This window comes from Callospermophilus lateralis, unplaced genomic scaffold (genome assembly GCF_048772815.1).
Source record: "Callospermophilus lateralis isolate mCalLat2 unplaced genomic scaffold, mCalLat2.hap1 Scaffold_113, whole genome shotgun sequence".
Lineage (NCBI taxonomy): Eukaryota > Metazoa > Chordata > Mammalia > Rodentia > Sciuridae > Callospermophilus > Callospermophilus lateralis.
In genome coordinates this window covers 2,987,655-3,014,842 of record NW_027511570.1, presented here as the reverse complement: position 1 = coordinate 3,014,842, position 27,188 = coordinate 2,987,655, and the positions used below count along the sequence as shown (strand labels likewise).

General features: G+C 39.3%; 1 protein-coding gene across 2 annotated transcripts; it reads left to right on the top strand.

The window, feature by feature from the left end:
* Positions 1-11,261: 11,261 nt before the first annotated feature.
* On the top strand, positions 11,262-22,848 carry LOC143387054 (toll-like receptor 4). 2 transcript variants are annotated; one of them, XM_076841724.2, is made up of 4 exons: positions 11,262-11,561; positions 16,276-16,442; positions 16,556-16,599; positions 19,864-22,848. In XM_076841724.2, exons 1-4 carry the CDS (start codon positions 11,469-11,471, stop codon positions 22,053-22,055), a joined length of 2,496 nt encoding a protein of 831 aa, XP_076697839.1. In that variant the 5' UTR covers positions 11,262-11,468; the 3' UTR covers positions 22,056-22,848. The 2 variants fall into 2 exon arrangements, with proteins under 2 accessions (XP_076697839.1, XP_076697838.1); XM_076841723.2 differs by lacking the exon at positions 16,556-16,599 and having other exon boundaries at positions 19,793-22,848.
* Positions 22,849-27,188: the final 4,340 nt, after the last annotated feature.

The following is a 27,188-nucleotide window of genomic DNA, read 5'->3' as shown; positions in this document are numbered from 1 at the left end:
GTTGTCTTGTCCTCACCATTTATTACTTCCACATTTGACCATAGCTCTTTGTCTAAGGCTTAAAGGATCTTTATTAATTGATTTGGATAGAAGTTATTTTCAGGACAAGATTTTAACATCCTTCTTTTCTCCTTAGATGTATGTTTTTCCTTCAGTGATGCCACATGAATTCTGAAGACAGAAGAAGCTCTAGATGAAAATGTTTTCTGAAGGTCAAATTTTTGATATAATCTATGGAAGGGATCTTCTCTTCTTGATGTCAATGTGATTCTGATTCCTTCCTGGCATTTGACACAGCTGATTGCTAGTAAATTTTTATCTAGAAGTCTGGGCTAATTTGGGGAGTCCTTATTATAAATCCAGAGTGATGTGTTCTGCTACCTGGAAGAAGTCCAAAGGGCCCCAATTTCCCTTGTATAATTAGATATTGGATTTTCAATCCCCCATGTAGAAATTGGATACCTTGTGTTGTTGAATTATTCATTATTGCACTTTTATATGTTTGTATTCAGAGCTGATAACTTCTGACAACCTCTACTTAAATGAATATTATGTTTTGTGCAATGAAGGAACTGAATTCCCTTCCTCCAGGAATTAGTCAGTCCACCTTCTCATTTTCTTTGCCTTTTGTTCTTATGTCAACTATTTAATTGAGATGTTAAGGTCCCTCACAGCTCTGAGTGGCAATTTTAAACCAAATTTCTCCATGGACTTGGGAGCTAGTGGTATTTGTGAGATGAGGCTGATCCAATTATCTAGCCTGAAAACTCTGGAGACATAAGATTTTCCAAACTGTGAGGTTATGTCCAGCATTCTCTCTTTGTTAAAAATAAACATTTCAAAGTTATAGGCTCTTTGTTTGAGTTGATGATGTAATGGAGGGAAGGGAAGGAAAACATCTTTCTGGAACCTAGAGTGTAGCATCTTATAGCAGCAGTCATCTTCTCTTTATATATTTTTAAAATTCACTTAAAGCATGGTTTTCTTTAATTTTCAATTCCTTAGAGTTTTGTTCTGCTTCCCATTTTGTTTTATTACAGGTCCCTTTGCATAGCATGTCAGACTCTGAGCAAGATAGTGTAGCTCCATCCATTAAAGGGGAGTAATTAAATGGGAGATGTAGGTATTATGCTCAAGGTCACAGAGCAAGTTATGGTGGCATGGCCCAGAAGAACAGATCTCAGTTTCCTCTTCTGATTTTACTCTTTTCTCCTCGGAGGTTACTGAGTTATTTTTTCTTGATTTTCCAATCTGCTCATATGCACATTTCATTATTTCTGCCATTCATTCATCTGTTCATTTAGAGTTATTCATTCCTATGATGGATGGGACAATATGAACACATTATGTGCCAATCTCCTTCTGCCCATTCTTAAAAAGTATATCTATCTCTTAATTAGGGTTATTAACATTATGTTTATTGTTAACAACATTGGAGAAACACATTGGAAGAATCTTCAAGGGTATTACAGAAGATTGAACTTGGGAATAATCAGGAGACAAGGAAATCTAGAAGTTATCATCAAGAAATGAGGTATAGGTAAATCAGTAGAAAAAAATGAAAAAAACAAAAGAAATTGAGGGAGGTCTTGGTGAATATGGGATGCTTTCTGGAGGAAATGTTATGTAAGCTAGTCCTTTAAGAATAGAAAGATTCATTATGCTGAAATAGAAGACCCCTCCATCCAGGAACTTATTATATCCTTTAAGAAACTTAGCATTGCTATGAACAGGGAAATAAATGGCCAATATTAGAAGGCAAAATGATTGTTCGAGGGCCAGTGTGAGTGAGGTCCACACTGTGTCACTTGTTCCACACACATGCTATTTTTGACCCAACTTCAATCATTTTGGGTATTTTTCTCTTTTTAACTTTTATGTATTTCCCCCTATCTCCTTGCTTTTATTTTCCCCCTTTTATTCACCTTGCTCATTCTTCTTCTTCTTTCCTTTTTTGTATTCCTTTACTTCCTTCTCTTTTCTCTGATAGCCTATGTATGATTATAGGTCTTACGCTTGAGATATTAACTTTGGTGTACAACTGGCCTATAGGCCACTTCTGTCATGGTATCATGAAGTGCTCCATGGACATATCCCTCATAGAAATTGATGAAAATCATTTGCACACCCACACAGGCATTTGCGGTCTCTGGAATAGTCCAAAGGGCATATAGCAAATGAATAAACATCTGTTTAAGAAAATCCACTAATACTCAGTGGGAACAGTGAGAGCTATAGCATGTGAACCAAAACACTCACTCACTTCCCACCACCATCTCCATGAGACAAAAACTGGACTCTAGGCAGGTGCTACCAAGAACACAGGCTTTATCCCCTCTGTCGCCAGCCCAGCCCCTAGCAGAGGAGTGATCTTCCAGGAAGGGCAGGATGCCAGCTTTCCTCACATCGCTCTCACTACCTTTTTTGAGCCTGAATTCTGGAGGAGTGCCTCGAAGATATGGTGCTCACTGTTTCTGTCCAGCCCCATGAATTGGAGGGAAGCTCTACCCTATGCACTTAGAGTACTGAAAGCCCAATCATCCTTATTCCAGTAAAGCAGTCATACCTATTGAAATAGACAAGATAAGGAGATATGGGGCTACTCCTGTCCTCATCCACTGAACACTCAACTCCTATATTGAAGATATTGCTCAGAGAGAAGCCTTTCATTCATTGTGTCAACCTGAGCTCCAGAACCCCAGCTCACCAACATCTCAGTAATTTGCCCGAGGAAGGCCAGAGCCCCTGCTCTCCAACATCTTCTCAGTAATTTGACTCCATGAAAGAGGCTAATGATAGAGTGTGGCCAAACCATTACCTGTTGGCCCAGTCCTGCTTTCTGGAGTGTATTGCAACTATGGTAGCATTCTTTGTCCTTACAGTCACACTGGTATCGACATTGAGGTGGGATAGGAAGGGCCAGTGGTTTTAGAGATAGGTCCTGAATCACCCATTCTTCTGCCTACTTATTCTTCCTCTTTGATTCCTTGTGTCTGATCTCCCAGTTTTATTTTAAACTACCTTCTCTTCAAACATTTTCGCTCCTTAAAAAACAAAACAAAACAAAACAAAAAAACCCCAGCTTCATGGTTTGACAGCAGAGTCCCTCTTTCCACTTGCCATCTCACGCACAAACCTGTGCATCGGTTTGCAGGGGACTCATCTGTCCCAATCTGCAGGCTTTATGGGCATGACATGAATTGACAGGTGAAAGCTTATCAGATAGTCACATTTTTATTGGACAGACCACACTGTGAGTATTCCTTATCAGTTTACTTCCCATTGATCACGAATATAGATATTTCTCTGCACACTGCCCTTACTGTGACCATGAAAGTTAAAATAAGTCTATCACCGATGCAGATTAGGAGACTCATTTTCCCACAAGAAGGACAAAGTAGCTCAAAATACAGAATGCCAACCCTACCATTGCCTCCTGAGTAAAGAGAAATGGAAGGTGAGCTTAAGATGCTGTAGATCAGCACTGAGCTATCTGTGACCATATGCTGCCCCTCGGCTTTGCCATATGGCTCTGAGTGTAATTTCAAAGTTACTTTTCAGCACATTCAAAGGTGAGGGATTTAGATGGGAATGAGCTACCTCCATGGAAACAGTGTCCAAGAGTGGAGGAGAGATTTCAGAGTGCTTGTCCCCTACCATGTGTTCTCCAGCTGGGCTGAGGCAGAAGCAGATGCAAAGGCATGTGATTGGTGGAAATGGAGCAGACACCTGTGCAGAGGCTCACAGGCAGCAGGGGCTCTGGCCTTCCTCGGGCAGTGCTGACTGTGGAGTCCCAGAGCAGCTCAGGAAAAGAAAATGGAGTATTCATTTAAGGCCTTACACACAGAACTTATTTTTGCCTTTAATTTCCTCACCTTTAAGCTTAATGTTGTATTTTATTGTTGATTCAAGTCAATTTATTTTGTTTGGGGCAGTTGTACTATGAATTGTTTTCTAATATGTACCTTTAAAATTTGCTTTTAGGGCTGGGGATGTGGCTCAGTGCCAATAAATGCTTGCCTGGCATACATGAGGCCCTGAGTTAAATCTCCACACTGCAAAAAAAAAAAAAAAAAAAAGTAAAACCAAACAAACAAGTAAAACCACGATTTTTAACAGTTCCTCCTTTCTGCTTTAACTAATTGATTTTCTTTTTACTATAGGTTGATGTATTATCTATTCTGGTATCCCCTTGGTTTTGCAGAGATATAAGTGGAGACAAAATACCTTTCAAAATAGACAATTAGCATAAGGGCCAGGACAATATTTTTAAAGTAGAGCAAGATCACTTGGATTTGGTGTGGGTACATATGTGAGACTGGGAGGAGCAGATGTTTAATGTAGCACTGGAGAAGATGATGTGGAGGAGTTTCTTTAAGCAGAGGCTGGAACCTGAGAGGACAAGTTTAATTATTTATTTGTGTGTTGTCCCAAAACACCCTAAGTCACCATCTCCTTTTCATAGTCAATACCAGTAGCCCTTGTTAAGGTGGTGTGTGCTCATTTAGTGATTGGAACCAATTACAGGAATTAAACTCCAACCCACAAAGTAACAGGAGTCCCATGTGCCATTGACTGTGCATCCTTTCAGCCATGCAAGACTCCATCTAACTAAAGATGGAAGATATTAGGACACCAGTCTAGATTAAACTGTGCTCAGAAAGGAGCACAGGGTGATACTCCTACACCAGCAGTAAGAAACTTTCATGAAGCATTAATGGAAGACAAAATCATGACAGTTCCATAGTCTTAGCCTGCATTGACCATTGTCTCCTTGCAGCAGGATTAATACAGAGAGGGAAACAAAGGTCTCCAGAGGTAAGTGGCTTGTTTGAAGTCACATGGGGAGGAGGTGGGGAGGCAGGTGCAAGAAGCAAAGACTCCCAATCTCACCCAGAGTCTGTGCATTTTGGCTACAACTCCACGTGTGTCATTGAGTCTTTCCTTTACTGAGGCATTCAGGTGATGTTTATTCGAATCAGTTCCCTGTCCTGATCTCAGAGGAGCTAAGATGAAAAAGGCACCCACCGTCACTGTGATGAGGTTCAAAATGCAGAGTCCAGATGGAAGCACATTTATGTTCAGTGTTTGAAACATATTCTCATGTTACCCTAAGTGTGATCCTTTCCACCGTGTCACATCCAAACTTTTGCTTTCTTTCTCTTTCTTTTCCTGCTTTTCAAACTTCTAAGACCATGAAGGTTGGGGGGGATTTCCCCCTTTTTTCCTTTTTGACTCAAAACAAGAAAGGAGGCAGATACTTGCATCAGCATAAAATGTAAAATAGTCGATTGAAATAGTTTCACCTTCACCAAGTGCCCACTTGCTAGTTTACTTTTATTTGTGTCCCTTTTCCACTATTGCCAGCTTTCATTCAAGGTGAAGAGCCTCTCTGTGTCATCTTCTTTTTAGGATTACTTCCCTTTTCCCCACCCATCAACAGCTCCAAGCCAAGCAGGATGTAGCTAGCAATGCATGCTGAACTCTGTGACTAAAACCTTGCCTGGACTTCTTTAAAAAGAAAAGCAAGCGGGGCGTGGTGGCACACACCTGTAATTCCAGTGGCTCAGGAGGGTGAGGCAGAAGGATCACAAGTTCAGAAGCCAGCTTTAGCAAGTCAGTGAGGCCCTAAACAAATCAGTAAGATCCTGTCTCTAAATAAAATACAAAAAAAGCACTGGGGATGGTGGTTTAGTGGTTAAGCACCCCTGGGCTCAATCCCTGGTACAAAACAAAACAAAACAAAACAAAAACAAAAACAAAAACATAAGGCCCAGGAGTCACTATGGAGAAAACACCTGAGGAACAGAGTTTGGAGGTAGCTATTGTTTGGTTCAGCTGTGGTAAAGGTGTGTCCCTCAAGGTCTTTTGTGTTGAATCTAATCCCCAATGTGAAACGTTGAGAAGATGAAATCATAATCCTGCTCTGATGTTTACACGTGGTACTTTGACAGGCAATTAGTATCAGATCACACTACTCAGGGTGGAGTTGGCATGAGTGAGTCTTGGTGATTTTATAAGAAGGGGTAGAGAGAGCTGAAGAGTCACACATACACACACATGCTCCTGGTCTTACCATGTGATCGCTGTGCCATTAGGGACTCTCCAGCAAGAAAGCCATCTCCAGATGCAGCACCTTAATTTTGGACCTCCAGAACTGTGAGTTGCAAAAAACTTGTTATCTTTATAATGTGGGATTGTGTCATGAGCAGCCAAAAATGGACTAATGCAGAGTTAACGCAATTTTTTTTTTTTTTGTAATGAAAGTAAGGTAAGGTTCTCATAATGGCTAAGGTAAAGCAGGACCTGTACAAGGTCTGGGAAATAAAGTCATTGCATTAGGGCTGTTGCTCTCAATTCTGACTAGCATTCAGACTCTTTGGGTTGGATTATGTCTCTTGTCCCTCAAGGAAAACATCCACCGGATCCTTGTTAGTGTTCCATGTGTTATTTTCCACAGCTGGGATATTGTTCACCTTCCATTTCTTAGGTTCCTCCCGTGTGAAAGATAGAAGTAAAGGAAAGCCCCTTGTGCAATTGACCAGCTACCTGACAAATAATGCAATTTACCCACGTCATTGCCCACTTCCTTCCAAAGATACATATCAAAGAACCCTGGGTCACACAAAGTAATGCTTTATGATATGACCTGTTCATCTAGTGCAGGATTGCATCAGAAACCTGCTCAAGTATTTTGACATTGGTTGCCTTCTAGAAAAAAAAAGAAAAACTGAGTGGGGGAGAGTCAAAAAAGGCATTTACATTTCTCCTTTCTTGGGGGCCATTGATAAAAATGGGAGAAATTTAGCTGACGACTAATCAAGGCAAGGGCTGACTATATATAATTTACTCATTCTTTCTTTTGAAGCTTTTGGAGCACTTATAACATATGGATAACAAATACACATTAGGGCTGGAAATGTGAAGGTAACAGAGACAATCTGTCCTTTCTTGTATCTTATTAGCCTCTCTCTGCAAAGAGACTCAAGTCAATGGATACTATTTTCCAAAATTACTATCATAATTACTGATACACATGGTGTGCATTGAATTTCTTCCCAGGTATGGGACATTGTGACAGGTGTGGTGTGTGCAGAGACAGACCAGAGTTGGCTGCTGTCATCAAGGAACTGAAGATTAGTGAGAAAGGATGACAATTTGTCGCCATTGGGCATGACAGATGGTTGCTATGTGAATGCTGAGGAGCAAGTGACAGAGCTCTCCGGGGAGGCTGGGCATGTGTTAATAAGAGTCAAAGTCTTAATGTAAGGACTAACAAACCACAGAAGCATTGAATCATGGCACATGAACCAATTCTGAACTGGAAACAAGTGCCGAAGGATAAAAGAGTTGCATGGGCCCAAAAAGTTGGGCAACATTGGGTACTCTACTCCTTTAGTAGATGCAAAATCTATATTAGTCTTGTAAATGTTCTAAAGTGTCTTTAAGAAACTAGTTTCTTTTTTTTTATCTGTTTAGCCATTTATTTCCTTTATTTACTTGAATAGAACTTATTTTTCCCTCTTAGACAAACTATTCTTCATTGAACATAGTATGCACTGATTATAATATATACCATCAATTTATGTAGCACTAAGGTAAAAAAAAAAAGTTCTGCCAAATATAATTCTAATACATTATCTATTATGAGATTCAGATTTAAGAGGTGTCAGTATGTGAAAAAAATTGAAATTTAGAAGTGTTAGAAAGCTGGATGGAATCAGATTTGGCTCTAGATATGTCAAGGATATATCTGAATCAGACTATGTTATGATTGTTACTCTTCTTATTTTCTTTTACTTGCATGGAATAGACCTTGTAAGTAGTAAGTTTGTGATTTAGATATCTCAGTGATGAACAAAGTGTTTTGGTTTCATCCACATCACAGAATTGGGGTTGTGAAGTGGAGCCCACAGTGATTCAGGAAACTAAAACTTAGCAGCCAGAGAGCCACTGCAGTTCATGTGGTCTTTGGACTAGCTCTGGCCAAAGAAATGAGAGGAGATACATGTCAGAGATGATAAAGTAGAGGGATCTAAGTATCTGGGTGTCTTCCCCTTTCTTCATACATTCTGCAGCAAACTTAGGAGCTGCCTATGGAATGTGGCAGAATAATGAAATAAAAGGAACCTGGATTAGTGGATCATTTCAAGTCTGCTCCTGATCACAAATATCCTCATTGAGCATTTTGTGAGCAAGAAATAAAATTTTCTTGCATTAAATCTCTTTAATTTGGAGATAAATGTAGAAATTAACTAAATATTGCATTGATCAGTTGTGTTCTATTTTGACTTCTTACTGAATATGTAGTATCTGCTAATTAGTATCAAATATTTCTAAGTCCCTAACAAAAATGGATTCCTCCATCGACCGAATAAATATGGGTTTTGAGCTGAATTGTTGCATATGAAAGGTGTGGGAAACTAAGTGGTTTTTCCATGCATCTGTGCTCAGGGGGTAATTATTATCCTACTGGGAATTACCCACATGGTAATTAATCACCTCTGCCTTCCATTGTAATAATGCAGTGATAAGTCTATTAAGGTAAGAAAATAAGGTGTGATAGCCAACAGGCTTAAAGTCTGTCATTTGTATTGGACACATGGGTTGCTCTCTGGAAGAGGCACACAGAACTGAGATACGTTTGATTAAGGTTAGTATGCCTCAGTACACTACACTATATTAATCCCATTAACTTCTCATCAAAAAGAACCATCTTTTCAAGCACTATAAGGAATTCTCCAGACAACATAAGAAAGCTTTCCTGAAAGACTTCCAAAAGACACAAGTGCTAACGTCTCACAGAGCAGTCTAGAAGATCTTCTCAGATCCTTTCTCCCAGTCTTCATTTCGACCATCAAAGATTCTCCTTTCCAAAGATGGAGAGAATAAACACTTCTTTTTCACCTACTTCTATTACTCTAATCATTCACTCCTTGTATTCTAGTTCTGGGGTGTATTTATATCTTGCCTGCAATAATACACATGCTCATTCCTCCTCCTTACATGGTTTGTAGAAGAAGTATTTGACACTACATAATCAGTAAGAAATCAAAATAGGACACAACTGACCCATGTTAGGTTTATTTAATTTCTACATCTGCCTCCAAATTAAAGGCCTGAGGTCTAGACCACAGACAGCCTCAATACTTTATTAAGAAGGCATGAAGCACTCCTGTTCATTCCTTGGGAAGATGATTTTGACTGTAAGATTTAAGGATGAGCTGGAAGATGAGACTTTGGAAGATATGAATCTGAACACTGGAAGACTCGTGATGAGTGTGTTGCGCTTGTCTAGGCCATAGCATATATTCAATGGTGATTCCCAAAAAAGGAGGAGTAACATTTTAGAATTAGTTTATACTTGCTGATTCTAGGATTTGGCAGAACTTTACTATTATTATTTTTTTAATGATCGTAAGACCAAGAGATAAGGAGATCAGAAGATGATTGCGTAGAGAATGTGGATTTTTACTCAGAGTTCTCAAGGCTGGGGTGTCTGTGGGGGTTGGTGGGGAGCCTGCTACAAAATGCAGGGCCACATGGGGAGGCACCAGGGTCAGTCAGGTGGCAGAAAGATCCCAGGGAAATTATGAGCACAAGCCATTCCTGTGGTTTCTGGGGGAAAAAGCACTGCAAGGCAGGTAAGTAAGCTAAAGTTTGGCTAGTTTGAATTACTTTAGCAGTCCCTTAGGGCCAGGGTCTCTCTTTGGCCTTGTGTTGATTAGGGCACAAATTTTGTTTTTGTGTTTAACAGCCAGATAGAGGAGTGGCTCAGAGTAGGCCCTGGATTGGAAAATTTGCACATGAAAATTGTGCTCCAGGGTGAGTCATTTATTATTTCTCCCAGCTAACTAGCTCTGGGAGGGGCAGTCTCTTTCCAATCAGTGGTGACCCAATACCAGCACATCAAGGATATATTTTGTCCCTCAATTTTGGAATTTTTTTTTACTTTGCAGTTGTGCTAAGCAACACACACTCTGTATAAACTTGGGGTGTTGAATTTTGATCCTGTCACAGGTTAGCAATATGAACTCTTGTTACACTGAATGGTGGCAGGAAGCTTCAGCTCTGATACAACTATTCAGTCAGGAGGGCCAAGAACTCAGGCTCTGCAGTGCCCTGTGCAGCTGAGCTGTGGTGTTTGTGGATTGGGTTTATAAAAATAGCATTTTGGACTTAGCATAGTTTCAATTTATGATGGGTTTTTCAGGTTGTAGCCCAATCATATGTGGAGGAACATTGCTACAAAATATGGGAAATTAGTGTTTACATGTCTAGTGTGAGGAACGAGGAACTTGGAGGCGTCAAATCAAAGTGGCTTCCATCTGTGCATAAATAGGCTCAACTCATCCTTCCAGTAAAGTTTCTACAGCGGGACCATTTGGGGCTTAGTTTTACAGGTGCTAAAGTATCTACAAGAGGCTCTACTGTTACTCTGGTGCAGCCTGATTTGATACATTCTGGATCTGAGGTGCTTTCAGGATCTCTTGATGAAACTATCCAAGATGCTATTAGGGTAAGACCCAAATTTAAAATGTTTTATTCAACAGAGACTTATATTATACTTGCCTCTTTCCAGAGTGTCCAAAAATCTGTACCCATGTCAGCTCATTCAATCCCATGACCTATCTCTGGGTAAGATGATGAGCCTCCTTTACCCATATGTTCAATTATCATAGCTGTCACTTATTGAACAGAATGATAAGCCACCCACTAGACTAGGCATTGTTGATAAGGTAACGTAATTCAATCAGACGAGACAAATGTGATTATCTTCATTCTAAAGACCAGAAAAATGAAGGCTTGTTTGTTAGTGTCATTTAACTATCATCACACCACTTTATTTTGTAACTTTCATCAATATGAGCATTTGTTATTATTATTAAGCAACAGTACCAGTGGTGTCTTTTAAGGAAGAGGAGATCACAGACGTACCTGCTGATGTCTTGATCTTGGATTTTTAGCCTCCAGAAGTATAAGAAAATTAATTTCTGTAGTTCAACAGACTTAACTACGTGGTAGATTGCTAGTATGAGCAGGAAGTTTCCACGACTAAAACAAAACTGGAAAACCCCTGCAATATTAGGTAGTTATGCCAAGTATTTGAACAATGTCTGTTTATTTTCCTAAGTTCACCAAGTCTGGAGGTCAGATGACTTTCTGGGATAAGAGCCAGCTTCCTCTTGCTGTTCCTGTAGCCTCAGGTCTGCAAGGCTTCTTCATTTGCTTCTAACTTCCCTTCCTTGGGGCAGGGGAGCTAAGTACTAGGAAAAACTGAAGCCCAGAATGCTAAGGTTGCCACTCTCACTTCCTCTCACCCCTTACCGCTTTAAACACAGCAGTAGCCTCGGGGCACCGACCAGGAAGAGAAGACGCCAGTGCCACGGAGACTCTGCCCTGTGTGTCCTGCAGTGATAGCTCATCATGTTTTCACAGCGCCACTGCTGGTCTCAGAAAATGCCAGGATGATACCTCCCCGGAGCCTGGCTGGGACTCTGATCCCAGGCATGGCCTTTCTCTCCTGCCTGAGACCCGAGAGCTGGGAGCCCTGCGTGGAGGTACGTGGTTGGGGTCAGCTCATCTTCTGGTATCTTTCCTTTGCTACTAAAAACTGGTTTCCTGCCTGGAACGTCCTGCTGTGTGTTCTGGTTGGTTTATTTAGCAAAACACTGTTAAATTAACTAAAGACTTGAAAAGCTACAGGGACCAAGTGACTCCTGGTTAGCAGGGCACGAACAGGCTACCAATGGTGTCTTGTCCCATTTAGGACTTTTGAGTGCTATAGGGACTTTAGGTTAGTAAGACTGCCTGAAACTCAACGTTTTGTGACCTCCTGGCTGTGTGACCTTGAAGAAGTTACTAAACTCTCTTGAGACTCAACTTGTAGTAATACTTCATTAAGAGTTTGGGGGCTGCTTTGGTCTCCTGCCTTTCTGCTGCTGGTTTGCACACTCAGCTTCAAGCAGTTGTTCTGTCCTTTTCAATCTCAGGAGGAAAGTGTTTTTGTTTGTGTTTTTTTTTTCTTTTCTTCTTAAGAGAAAGAATTCTTTTAAGTGGGTTTCAGATTTTTGCATACAGTTCATTCCAGAGAATGGAAAAAATGAAAGAGAGTGTGTGTGAGGGTGGGGAGGCATATGAAGAAATAAAGAGAGAAAAAGAGGGAATGATGTAATCTGTCAGCTATTGCAATGATTTCTTTCTTCATGAAATCCCTACCAATTGGTGAGTAATCTCTATTCATCCCCCTTTTCCCCCTGTAAGGACTACATTGAGGATTTAGAAGCTCTCAGCTAAACTGAAAACCAAGAGAATGATTTAGGGTGAGGCTGGGTCAGAAGAGGAGCAGTGTATCCAGGTGGAGCCCTAAGTTTGAGAAAGTGGGAAAAGTGGTTTACTTTAATATGCAACAAAGACTAACTTGCTATCTCATGTCCTCCCTTGTCTCAATTTCCTGCCCACTGTTCACCCAGTATGGTCCTCTGGTGTACCTCCTGATGTTAGGTTAATGAGGATGGAGCCTACAATTAGGGTCCCCCTGGGATAAAAGCCCAACCACCCTATGTACCATATTCTGGCAGCCCCTAAAGCCTGACTCTCCCTTCTCATGTCCCAGTGAAAACTTAATGCCAGTCCTCCTCTCCCTTGGCCTCTACTCTTGGGTGGTGAATAGTCTCCTGATTTCTTATGCTCCTTTCTTTCATTCATTCTGCACACTTTTGTTTGTGGTTTATTATTACTGTTGTTCTGGAGGATTGGATATGACAAATTACTCTCCTCAAAACTCTTCAATAACAATCCATTGCTATTAGGGCAGTTTCTTACCTCCAAACCTTTGTATTCTTTTGTCTCCTGGAATCATTTTCCCTGAGATCCGTGCTGTCCAATGGCAAAATCATGCAAGTCATATATGGGTTTTAAAATTTTCTAGAAGCCAATGAAAAAAGCAAAAAAAAAATAGTAAATTTCAGTTTGATGATATTTTAATTTAACCTAACATATTCAAAATATCTCTTCAAAATGTACCATAGACTTAACTATTAAAAGACTATCTTACATTCCTTCTTTAGTACAATAACTTTGAAATTTAATACACATCTCACATTTACCACACATTGCAATTTATACTGTCCACATTTCCCATTCCCCAGGGCTGCCATATTGGAACTGTATCTCTGTCACTTCTTGATTCATTAATTCATTCAGGCTTCAGCTTAAGTACTTCTTCCTCAGCATGATCTTTCCTGATGGCCCCATGGAGATGTCCACATTTCCTGTTTGTCTTTACTCCATTTTACACTGCCCTATTTTTCTTTTTCTAGAGCGCATCAGTATATATTTTCTGTTAATTTGCTCTTTGTCTTTCTCTTTGGAATGGAATTGGTTAGAAGGTAGAATCACTACTGATTTTATTTATTTATTTTATTTACTGCCAGTGCCTAGCACACAGTAGCTCCTCAGTTTATATGTGTTAAACGGTTGAAAGAATTGCTACAGAACAAAGTTTCAAGTCCTCCTGATCCAGCCATGGCTTCTTTATGGTCTAGGCCTCACCATGCCTGCCCCTTGTCAGCTAATCTCCACCCTTCCTTGCTCAACCTGTTCTGTCCTTATGAAATGTCCTTCTTGTCCTTTCACATATCCAAACCTTCCTAATTTTTCAAGATCCATTCTAGAAAGACTTCTCTGGGTCCAGAATTGATCTCACTTTCTCTGAACCAGAGCACATATTTCAGAGCCTTTTTCATGGCTCTGGAGACAGTGTTAATTTTACTCCTGTCTCAACAGCTCCTCTACACTGTGAGTTCATTAAAGTCTAGAACTATGCCATGTTTGTCTCTGCATTGCCCGCAGTTCTCAGCAGAAAATGCCTGTCCTTTGGTTGTTAAGCCAACCTTCATTCAATATTTCCCATATTCTTTTTCAACAAATCCGTATGGAGCTTCAATCATTTGCCAGACGCCATTCTGAGATCTGGAGACCAAGGAGCAAGCAAAACCATCAAAGCTTACAGTCTAGCACAGAAAATGAACAACATTTAGTGAACAGTTGCACAGGAAAGATGATATTCACTGATGTTGCAAACTGGAAGCAAAATAAAAAAGGGTGAGGGGAGAATTCCTAGCCTAGTCCTCTGGTAGAGGGTATCTTCAAGGCTCTTGTGCTGGGTAAAATTTAGGCAGACATATGAAAAAGTGTTCATCATCATTAGAGAAATGCAAATCAAAACTAGACTAAGATTTCATCTTACTCCAGTCAGAATGGCAATCATTAAGGATACAGGAAACTGTAGATATGGGCAAGGATATGGTAAAAAAAAGGTCCACTCATACATTGCTGGTGTGACTGCAAATTGGTACAACCACTATGGAAAGCAGTGTGGAGAGTCCTCAGACAACTCAGATTGGAACCACCATTTGATCCAGCTATCCCATTCCTCAGTTTATACCTAAAAAAACTTAAAATCAGCATCGTACAGTGATGCAGCCACATCAATGTTTATAGCAGCTCAATTCACAATATCTAAACTCTGGAAACAAACTAGGTGTCCTTCAATAGATGAATGGATAAAGAAAATGTGAGATATATATATATATATATATATATATATATATATATATATATATATATATATATATATATATATATATATATATATTTACCAATGAAATATTACTCAGCTATAAAGAAGAACAAAATTATGGCATTTGCCGGTAAATGCAAGGAGTTACAGAATATTATGCTAATAAAACAAGCCAATCACAAAAAAACAAAGGCTAAATGTTTTCTCTAATTTGCAGATGCTAATTCACAATCAGGGGTCACACTAGAGAAGAACAGAGTTACCTTAGATTAGGTACAGGAAAATGAAGGGAGGGGAGGGAAGAGGATGTGGGGATAGGAATGATAATAGAATGAAACAGACATTTTTACTTTATATATATATGTGACTGCATGACCAATATGACTCTATAAATATACACTCAGAAAAATGAGAAATTATATTCATATATATATACATATGTGTATATGTATACATATATATATATATCAAAGTGCATAAAAAATTTAAGCAGACATGAATGAAGTGAGGCTCTGCTTGTATAAATTCTGTCACTGTACACACATCATTTCATCTGTTTCAATTTCTGTTTTTTTCATCTTTAAAAGTTTGCTTAGATGATCGAGTTCAAGTATATAACATATAAGGAGAATGGTGACTTACAGTAAAGGAATAATGATAACTAATAATAATTAATGTTAATGTTTATTGATCAATTACATTGTAGTAGGCTTTTAGAAAAGCTCTCTAAATACTTTATCTTATTTAATCCTTTGAACAGATTCTACTGGTTTTAAAAACAGAACACCAGAGCTGGCTGGCTTAAGCAGAGAATTTTGCTGGAGAAAATCAGAGAATTCTGAAATTAGATGGGTGGTTAGAGAATAAGACTTACAAGAATGTGGAAAAGTAGAATAGAAACCAGCTCAAGAATCAAAATTGGAAAAAGCACCTGACCTTATTTAATAGACTCATCCCCCCCCCCTCATTTCTGCATCATTTTGCTAACTATCAAAGAACCAACGGAGAGAATACCATTGTCAAAAACCTGGTGATAGAGGACCTCTGCACATCTTTTTTTTTTTTGTGGTACAGGGGATTAAACTCACTGAACCACATTATCAGCCCTATTTTGCATTTTATTTAGAGACAGGGTCTCACTGAATTGCTTAGTGCCTGGCTTTTGCTGAGGTTGGCTTTGAACTTGGATCCTCCTGCCTCAGCTTCCTGAGCCACTGGGATTATAGGCATGCACTATCAAGCCTGGCTTCATCTAGACATCTTGATTGGCAGTATCCTTACAGCTGTACACAATGGAGGTCATAGTTAGAATGATACAAGGTATTTTAATACCTGAATTTTAAATATGATAAGTGAGATTTACCATTTTTTTAAAAAACCTCACCTCAAATCACATGGTAGAGTGGTATGAAACCTAGAGCTTTTGGACCTCAGAGCCCTTGTCCACTGATTACACTGCTTCTCACTTAAAGCTGTCACTGTTGAAAAAGAGGCTAGAACACTGAGTACATAGGAGGAACTCTTCATGACCTAGAGGAAGACATAAGTATGAAACGAGTGGATAAATGAATGAGTGTGAGTGAATGAATGGATAGATGAATAGAAGAAATCTGTCTGAATCTTCTGCTTGTAGGATAGGGCAGTTTGGAGTGCATTTAGTAAGACACTGCATCTAATGTGTGATCTTGCAGGTGGAGCCTAATGTTACGTACCAATGCATGGAGCTGAATCTCTCCAAAATCCCCAACAGCATCCCTTCCTCAGTCAAGAATCTGGACCTGAGTTTCAACCCCTTGAAGAGCATAGAAAGTCACAGCTTCTCCAGTTTCCCAGAACTGGAGGTGCTGGATTTATCCAGGTAATGAATAAGATATTCCATACTGTTGAAGTTGAGGTGATCACTTCAGTCTTGAACCAGGAAGCCTGGTTGGTGAAGTCTTGCCTTTATTCACTTATTCATTCTTTCAACAGGTGTTTCACTGTGGAAGCTTGGACAAGCCACCTCCATTTTCCAGGTCTCTGTTTCCTCATCTGTGAAATGGGCACTTTTATGAAACCATTTTTCCACCTTGTTGTTGTTTTATATATTCTTTTAAGATATACACAGGGGAGTAGAGTGTATTTTGACACATTATACATACATGGAGTATAACTCATTCTAATTATGATCCTATTCTTGCATGATGTGGAGTTTCACTGGTCATGTATTTATATATGAATGTAGGAGAAGGACAGTTAGTTCTACCTTCATATTTTTTTTTCTAAGTCAGGAGAGAAAATAACTCAAACTCTTTCATCGGCACTTTTATTTTGACCTACCCTCCTATGTCCTACCTCCTGCTAGGAAACAACTGTTGGTCGATATATAACATACAGCCCATTAGTAAATAGAGCACATCCCTCTTAAAAGAACGAATCTGTTGATGTTCTAGTCAAGTTGCTGAGTGTTTAATAGACATTGAATAAATTCTAATTCTGACTCTTTTTGATTTTGAAACTGAGATAAGGATAATGAACTATGACAACAGGTAATAAATTAAATGCAAATATGGGTAGCAAATGGAGTTGCTCAGAACAGGGGCTTCTCTGTGGTGGGCAGTCAAGAGACATTTTATGAACCGAATGGGATTCAGATAATTTCAGAGATATTGAAAGTAGGGTGCAGGGTGGGGGATTAGCAAGAAACAAGTAACTCAGGAGAAAGATGTGAAGGACAAACAAAAACATTTTCTGTAGATGGAGAAATGGTGACCAAGATTTCCTTCTCTGAAGCACAAAAGTATACCATTTTGGGGGGAAAAGTGAAGTTGTTATTCTTTTTTTTCTTTTTATACCAGGTAATTGGTTTTTGGAAGCGTTCTCATCATCAGGGAACTCATTCACAATTTGAAATTGATAAAGTACTATATTCTCTATGATCTGTATAAAAACAAAAATTTTATGTTTAAATTATTATCTAAGTTCCTGAGAAAGACTGAGGTCATGAAATGAGAAATCCCCTTCCAGGAAGATACTTCCATAGAAAAGAGAGAAACTCGTTGTGGTTTTATCCTCTCACTTAGGCATTGGGAGAGCCAGACAGAGGAGGAATGGAGTATTTTAAAGACAGTGGCATAGAGAGTAGAGCCCTCATGGGTGTAGGAAGACCTGGGTCATGTCCTCCTCCACATATACAACCATGTGACCTGAGGCATGTCACTTCATCATTCTGACTTTCAGCTTTCATGTTCATTAAATGGAAATGCTGAAGCTTACCCTTCAGGGCTACCTGTAGTAATGAGTATCAGCATGCTGTTTTAAATCCTTATAGTGTATTTTTAAAGTATAAGATATCATCATCACATCATCTCATTAGATACTACCTTTTGGTTTTCCAAATGAGAATTTTGTTTGGAAGTAGACCTACCAAGCTCCTCCTTTTTTTGAAAACAAGAAGTAGTTTTTCATCAAAAAATGTCCCATGTGATTCATCTTTGATCCAACACACACCCAAGGAACTTTCCTCAGAAGACTTAGACATGTGCTTAGAAAGGGGCCAGCTTCCTCTCTGGTCAGTCTTTTGGAAATTCTGAATGGACAGAAGGACAGACAATAGAAAACAGGTGTCATTGCTTGTTTATACAATGCTTACATCTAGTAAATCAAATTATCTTCTAACAAAATATACATGTATTTCCTTCTTTTATAGATGAGGGAACTGAGGTTTGAAGGGTTTATGTGACTTACTTGCATTCACATGGCTTGTTTCAACATAACAGAAATTCAGGTTCACATCACTTCCATCCAAGTGTTCTTTCCCTCTAAACATTACCTGTGCAAAGCAGTGAGCCATGTGGAGTGAGATAGAGACCTTTCACTCTTGCCTGATATATACATCACCATATACATAAGACTATGAATCACGAAATCATACAACTGCAAGAAGAAACATGGGAAATAATCAAGTTTAGATGCCTCAATTAGAAGTGCGATTAGTTCTCAAGCTCCTGCAGTCAAGGAGGGCGACAGGGGCACCAAAATTCCACTGTCTTGACTTCTCTTCCTGGTTCTTTTGACCACTCTCTATGCATTTACCAGTAAATAACAAAAGTTGGGACTAAAATATTTTTATGACTTACGAACCACCTGAGGGCATAGGGCAGGTGGGGACACTGTAAATGTAACTCAGGAGAGGACTTGCCTATTAGCTGCGACTGGCAGACACCTACATGGCTAGCAGGGGTGGCTCACATGCTTTCTGGTTTGGGGCTGCACGGAAGCTCTGGCTCTGGGATATCTGGATGAAGATTCTAGGTAGCATGGCTTCCATCTCTTTCAGGATGAAATTCAAAATGTTTTACCTGACTCATAAGCTCCTGCCTTATCTGGAAACCCCCCTTTCTTCACAACTCCATTTTACCTTACCTTCTCTGCATTGCAGCTACAGACTATTTTTCATAGACCTTCTATGTATCAAACCTTGGGATTTTTGAATCTGCTGTGCACATCACCATATTTTTTCCTATTAACTCTTATTCAGCAGTCAAATTTCAGTTTACATATTCTTAGAAAAGCCTGCTTTGATTCCTCTAGTCTAGGTCAGTTCCTTGATGTGGGTTCTCCTTTCCTTCCACAAAACCACCCCAAACTCCTGTTATTAATATTCACCTGGGATGATGGAAACTTTCAAATATCTTGCTGTCATATGTGCAGAACTTTTCATAAACATTAAAGATACCATGACACTTGGGTGTGATTATTTATAATTTTGAAATTGACATTCACCATTCATTTATCATGACTAACAACTAAAAACTACTCCTATCCTCTCTACCAATCAAATGTATAATTACAATCATGTGCAGCAAGAAATGGCCAAACCTGATCTAAGGTGATTATGACATACTCTATCAAGTGCACCATCTTCATGTGCCTCAATTATTAATCTTTCATTGATTTTCTTCTGAAGGATTTGCTGTCTCTTCTCAGCATGTGTGCTTAGAGTAATAATAAGGGCTCACAATTGTAGTCAATGTGAAAATACTGAATCTGTGGACCTTCTTGGGTGCTTGTACCATCGTGATGGGCCCTGCTTCATGCCTGTGCCTCTGCCAAATCATACGATGTCCATCACATCTGGAGGAAGCACTGGGTGACTGAGATTGTTATTCTATTTTTAATTTGAATTCAGCAGAAATATTACATAAACTGTCTCTTTTCCCTGTGTAGGTGTGAAATTCAGACTATTGAAGATGATGCATCTGAGGGCTTATACAACCTTTCTACCTTGATATTGACAGGAAATCCTATCCAGAGTTTAGGTGCAGGAGCCTTTCATGGACTATCAAGTTTAAGGACACTGGTGGCTGTGGAGACAAAATTGGCCTCTCTAGGAAATTTCCCTATTGAACATCTCACAAACTTGGAGAAGCTTAATGTGGCTCACAATCTTATTCATTCCTTCAAGTTACCTGAATATTTTTCTAACCTGCCAAACCTGAAGCACTTGGACCTCTCCAGTAACAAGATTCAAAATATTTTCAATATGGACTTGGAGGCTCTACACAAAATGGCCTTACTCAATCTCTCTTTAGACCTGTCTCTGAACCCAATAGATTTCATTCAACCCGGTGCCTTTAAAAAAATTAGGCTCCATGAACTGATTTTGAGAAGCAATTTTCATAGTAAAAATGTAATGAAAACATGTATTCAAGGTCTGGCTGGTTTAGAAGTTCATCGCTTGGTTCTGGGAGAATTTAAAAATGAAAGAAATGTGGAAATGGTTGATAAATCTGTCCTGGAAGAACTATGCAATTTGACCATTGAGGAATTCCGGTTAGCATATATAGATAATTTGGCAAGAGATGTTACTGACTTACTGAGTTGTTTGGCAAATGTTTCTGCAATGTCTCTGGTAAGCCTGATTTTGAATAGGGTAGAAGAAATTTCTACAGGCTTCAACTGGCAATCTTTAGAACTGGTAAAGTGTCAATTTAAACAATTTCCTAAGATAGTGCTCCCATCTCTCAAAAGATTTACTTGCATTGCCAACAAAGATTTAGACAATTTTGGAGAACTTGAAGCGCCAAGACTTGAGCATCTAGATCTCAGTAGAAACAACATGAGCTTTAAGAGTTGCTGTTCTCATTATCACTTTGGAACAACCAGTCTGAAGTACTTAGATCTGAGCTTCAATGGGGTTATTACAATGACTGTAAACTTCATGGGTTTAGAACAACTAGAATATCTGCATTTTCAGTATTCCACTTTGAAAAAGATCAACGAGTTTTCGGTATTCTTGTCGCTCAGCAAACTCCACTACCTTGATATTTCTTACACTAAAATCCAGGTGGCCTTCCATGGCATCTTCAATGGCTTGGTCAGTCTCCAGATCTTAAAAATGGCCGGCAATTCTTTTGAGGACAACCTCCTTCCAGATATCTTCACAATCATGAGAAACTTGACTTACCTGGATCTTTCCAAATGTCAACTGGAACGGGTGTCTGAGAAAGCCTTTGACACTCTCCCTGAACTTAAGTTCCTAAATATGAGTCACAACAACCTGTTTTTGTTGGATGAACTTGCTTATAAACCTCTCTACTCCCTCGAGGTTCTGGACTGCAGTTTTAATAGCATAAAATCTTCCAGAGGGCAAGAACTACAGCATTTTCCAAGTAATCTAACCATAAATCTTACTCAGAACGTACTTGCTTGTACTTGTGAACACCAGCATTTCCTGCAGTGGATAAAGGACCAGAGGAGATCCTTGGTGGAGGTTGAAAAACTGGTGTGTGCAACTCCTTCAGATCTACAGGGCATGCCTGCGCTGAGTTTTAAGAATGACACCTGTCAAATAAAGAAGGCCATTATCAGCATGTCTGTATTGAGTGTGCTGGTGGTATCTGTGATAGTGTTTCTGGTCTACAAGTTCTATTTTCACTTGATGCTTTTTGCTGGTTGCAAAAAGTATGGCAGAGGCGAAAGCACCTATGATGCTTTTGTGATCTACTCAAGCCAGGATGAGGATTGGGTGAGGAATGAATTGGTAAAGAATTTAGAAGAAGGGGTACCCCCCTTTCAGCTCTGCCTCCACTACAGAGACTTTATTCCTGGTGTGGCTATTGCAGCCAACATCATCCAGGAAGGTTTCCATAAAAGCCGGAAGGTCATAGTGGTGGTCTCTCAGCACTTCATCCAGAGCCGCTGGTGTATCTTTGAATATGAGATTGCTCAGACCTGGCAGTTCCTGAGCAGCCATGCTGGCATCATTTTCATCGTCCTGCAGAAGGTGGAGAAGTCCCTGCTCCGGCAGCAGGTGGAGTTGTACCGCCTACTCAGCAGGAACACTTACCTAGAATGGGAGGACAGCATCCTGGGGTGCCACATCTTCTGGAGAAGACTCAGAAAAGCCCTGATGGATGGAAAGCTATGGAGTCCAGAAGCAACAGCAGAGGCAGGAAACAACCAGCAGGAAGCCACAACATGTATATGAGTAGGAAAAACAAAACAAAACCCTGAAGCATGACTTGCCTAGTGGGATCAAACCCTTGTGAACGGACACACATTAAATGTTACAGCCTGTCAGTCATTTGTCTATGGGCAAGTGAATCGGTGGTGCATGAGATACATAGGACTGCTAATTGCATGGAGCTCACAGTGCAGAGGAAATCAATACTGTGCTAAAATTCAGAAATTCCAGGTGTGTATTTCAACCAATTCAACCGGAGTCATGTCTGGGAAAGTTGATTCAACTACTTCCCCATCAAAATTAAATAACAACTGAAAGACTGGATCCCAGTGGGAACAGATAGGAATGATGTTCTTCTCCTGCTCCTTTTGAGTGGAAGCCAATTCATACATGATGCTTATCTATCTTGAAAGAGTTTTGGTAGTTTCAAGGGAAATGGATATTTGCTTACTTTTCCCTTTTTTTTTGGTACCAGGGGTTGAACTCAGGGGCTCTTGGCCACTGAACCATATCCCCAGCCCTATTTTGTATTTTATTTAGAGACAGGGTCTCACTGAGTCACTTAGAGCCTCACTTTTGCTGAGGCTGGCTTTGAACTTGGGATCCTCCCACCTCAGCTTCTCAAGCTGCTGGGATTACATGTGTGCGCCATGGTGTTTGGCTTCCCTTTTCTTTTGAACATAACTTACACTCTACTTGATGACTCAGATTGATCCTGATTCAGGATTCCCCTTCCATTTTATGTCACTTTCCTTAGTCTTGCAACTAATTCCTAAGGAAGGCTGATTAATATACACTCATCAACATCCTGGTCATTCCTTAGCGTGCACTATTTATTAAGTTAGAATTCCTGATATACTTTTATTTTTTTTAAAAATCCAGTCCTCATTTTCATGTCTTGTCTATAAACCTACACCATAAATAAGAATGTTAGAGACGTGCTGGAATTATCCATATTTAACCACTATTTTTAGAGCAAGTATGTAAAATACACTCTGTCACTTTGGCACTGAATGTCATTCTTAAGTTATTACCACTAAGTTATGGCTGTCATAGAGGCAGCATTGAAATAATTTGACCAAAAGGGATATTTTGTTAATAGGGGGAGAAAAGTCCGACTTGTTTGACTCACAAAGAGCAATTAGAGTTAGATGTCGAAAGAAGTGGGATGACCTCAGTAGGTCACCTGTTCTTGGTGATTCTAAAAGCATGTCCAATACAACTGGAGTGACTCAATGAAATGGGTTGCAGCCCAAGTTTCTTCTTTGGATGAATGTAGCTTGATAGAATGTAACATACCATCAGGGAGAAGGAGGCTGGAATTCTCTCCCCTGCACTATCCCCTGGCCAGAACTGCTTGTGAAATGATTCAAGGTAGGGACTGCACATTGTTGCTTCCTGTGGAGTGTCACTTCCTGACTACATTTAGCAAAGTGTAGATGTTACCATTTAGAAAACAATGTGCCTACCATTAATAGGGCTCATAGTAAGGAGACTTCCCTGAAAAGCACATTAACCCCACTTCCTTAGAAATGATACATTCAAAGAAAGAGAAATGGGGACAGCATTAGGGAAAAACAAATCAAGCCACGAGAACATACCACTTTAAACCTATTAGAATGGCCATTCCACATGTGATATATAATGGCTACTATATGTAAAAGATATATATGTAAAATATAAGTGTTGTCAAGGACAAGGAGAAGTTGGAGACCTTCTATACAGTAGGAATATAAGTGATGCAGACATTATGTAAAACTGCATGGAGCTTCCTCCAAATAATAATAACAACAACAACAATAAAATTATGATATGATCCAGCAATCCAACTTCTGGTTGTATATCCAAATGAATGGAAACAAGTATCACAAAACATGATTCTTCCCATATTTATTGTAGCCATATTCACAATAGCCAACTTATGGAACATCCCAAATGCCCATTGCTAGATAAATGGACAAAGGTGCTATATACATGCAATGGAGTATTTCTCAGCCTTAAAAAGAAGGGAATCCTGCCATGTGTGACAACATGGATAAAACTGGAGGCCTTTATTCTGAGTGAAACCAGCCAGTCTCAGAAGGGACGGGACTTCTGGAAATTGTTCATGATATGAATAAGGAGGAAAAGAATTGATATGGAAAAACAGAAAGTAAAGAAATCAGAAAGTCAGGCCCAGGAGAGACTCTTTGCAGTCATTTAACTCCTGTGCATAAAACAGAAATAGGATAGAGAGAAATTAATATTAATTAGAATGTCTTAAATTTGTGTAATGCTCTACAAGTTGGAACATATTCACATGATTATGATCTCCTATTAGCCAGTTGAGATAGCAGATCAAGAATGAATCTCTTCACTTAATTGATATGAAGCCTGTATTTCAGTGAAATAAATACATTGTCAGTAGATCACAGAGTGAGCAGGGTCAAGGTCTACACCTGGGCCTTCTGCCCACTGGGAAGCTCTTTCCACTACACCCCATTGCTTCATGCCTAAAGCTGGCAAAACTAGAAGTGAAACCTTGCACTTCCCTTTGTGGTTGACACTTGTCAAGGGGCTCTCAACCAAAACCATGAATCATTAAACAAATACATATGCATGTTTATACAATAAACCAAGTGATTCTGTAACACATTTGCTTTCATAAAGGACTTGCATCAACTTCAAAGTATACATGAACAATCCAGCTACTCAATTAAAAGTAGAGATTCTTAAAAAAGAACAAAATGAGAAAGGAAAGACACAAAATGAATTTTAGCTAGTATTTTCTAACTCCAGAGAGAGCCTTTGGCATTTTGGATAGTGTGGGTTTTGGAGAAAGCCAAAACTCACTTTTCTCTACTTAGTAGCTTTATGTCTTGGGCTTCACTTCTTTGAGAATTTATTTATTATTTATTTAATGAATTTAATTTAAATTAATTTAATAAATAATTTATTTATTTATTATCCGGGGCTGAACCAATGGTGCTTAACTACTGAACAATATTTCCAGCCTGTTTTAAATTTTTTTTTTATTTTAAGTTTTGAGACAGGGTCTTCTCAAGTTGCTTAGGGCATTGGTAATTTACTGAGGCTATTTTTGAACTTGTGATCCTCCTATCTCAGCCTTCCAAGCTGCTGGGATTACAGGTGTGCACCACAGGGTCTGCAAGAATCTAGTTGATTTAAATGTAAAATAAGGATAAGAATGCTACTTTAAAAGACTATTACAAAAATTTAAAATAATATATGTTCAACACAATATCCTTCTGATTAAATATTCTTCTGGTGTTTTAGAAAGAGGAGACAGGGAGAAGCACTGAGTGGTTTTTCTCTCTAGTAGCAGCCTGTGGGAACACAGGAATTACTGTAACTATAATTAGGCAGTTTCTTTCTGAATTTCTTCCACTCTTGGGTTGGCAGAATCCAGCTTCCTCTGGACTCCATACCCTTTCTAGAAATCACCAGCAGGTTCCTAGGGAGTCACATGTGAACTCATAAGAGTCCCTATAAAACTCCCTGGGAGCCCTGAGAGCAGGTCTACTTAGCCTGGCTTCCCCACCATTGATAACCATGCCTGAAACACTGTAGACAGGCGACACCTGTTCATTCCAAGCATAGATGTGTGAAGGCGCTATTCCAAAATCTCAAATAAAAGCCTGGGTCTTTTTGAAGCAAAGACCTTTGTTTTTTATTTGTTTATTCTGGCCTTTGCCAAAGGACAGAAAGTAGACAGTTCTGCAGCCCAAGACACTGAATGCAGGTGGGGGGCACTTAAAAATGGAAAAAACACAAAAGAGGAGGGAGGGAGAGGCAAGTACAATCCTAAGACACATTTCTCAGAAATTTTCACCTTTTGTGCATACTCAGGAAGTAAGCTAGCATTTGCTCCATAATTTAAATATATTGTGTACAGGATACAAGTAGGTGAAGGTGGAAATGTCATCTGTATGTTGAGTGGGCTCATGTAGAAAGGGAGGGCAGTTTTGCACAGGGTGAGATGTCAGAGCAGAATGGGATCAACCCAACTTAACGTTCAAATCAGCCCATAACAGATGAATAAGCAAAGCCCCATTGTCTTCTGTACCCACCAGTTAAGTCTCCCAGTTCCCAGGCCACAGTTTTCTATTGCCCATGCAGCTTCTAAACCTCTAAATATCCTGTTCCTTGGTCCTGTTATCTGCATGGCTGTTCTCAATCATGGTCTCCACTTGGGTCCTTGACTCCAGGTATTTTAAAGTTAACTTTGTAGCAAGATGGGGAGGACTTCTCTTACAATAGTTATCCTTAATATCTATTTTCATATCCCATTCTACTTTTTTATGAATGACATCTGATATCATCATTCACATACCATATTGATGGATATTGGTGATGCCAGCATTGTCACATATTTGGAAACCAAATTTCTAAGATTTTCAGTAATATATCCACAGTCACACAAGTATTAAATGACAGAGTTTGGATTTAAATCAAGTCTCTCTGATATCAAAATGTGGTGTATATATACACAATGGAGCTCTACTCAGTCACAAAGAATGAAATCATGGCATTTGAAATCAGGTAGGTATGAAGGTTGAATCACGGAAAAGGGAAAGAAATAGAGAACATCATGCTAAGTGAAATGAGCCCGACTCCGAAAGTCAAGGGTCAAATGTTTTCTCTTATGTGTGGAAGCTAGAAAGAAAAAGGAATAATAAAAGAGGGTTCCTATGAAAATAAAAGGGAGAACAATAAAGTAGAAACAGGGAACAAGGATGGGTGAGGAGGGGAGGCATCGAGGAAGAAGTGAGCAAAAAAGTTGACCAAATTATGCCATGTGCATGCGCCACAGGTATTCCAAATTTGCATATAATTATAATGCTCTAATTGAAAGTAAATAAATAAATAGAAGGAAGACCAATAGAGTAGAAGATGTGGATCAGAGAGAGAAAGGACAGGGGAGAAGGGGATCAAAATGAAAAAAACAGTTATATGTTTTATGAATATATGAAAATAAATTTCACTATTACATATAACTACAATGCATTAAAAATAAAAAGGCATATAATGCCATGATATTTACCCCAACCCATATACTTTCATGGGTGTTCATGAAATCGTACAGGTCCATATATGCATTTATATATAAGCTTTTAAAAAAAGGCAGCTATGCCTGATGGTTTTGCTAATGCCTTC

Coding starts and splice junctions, on each gene's coding strand:
- LOC143387054 (XM_076841723.2), top strand. CDS start 11,469: ATGATACCTCCCCGGAGCCTGGCTGGGACTCTGATCCCAGGCATGGCC. Junction 11,562..16,275: donor GCTGGGAGCCCTGCGTGGAG/GTACGTGGTTGG, acceptor GTGATCTTGCAG/GTGGAGCCTAATGTTACGTA. Junction 16,443..19,792: donor GAGGTGCTGGATTTATCCAG/GTAATGAATAAG, acceptor TTCCCTGTGTAG/GTGTGAAATTCAGACTATTG.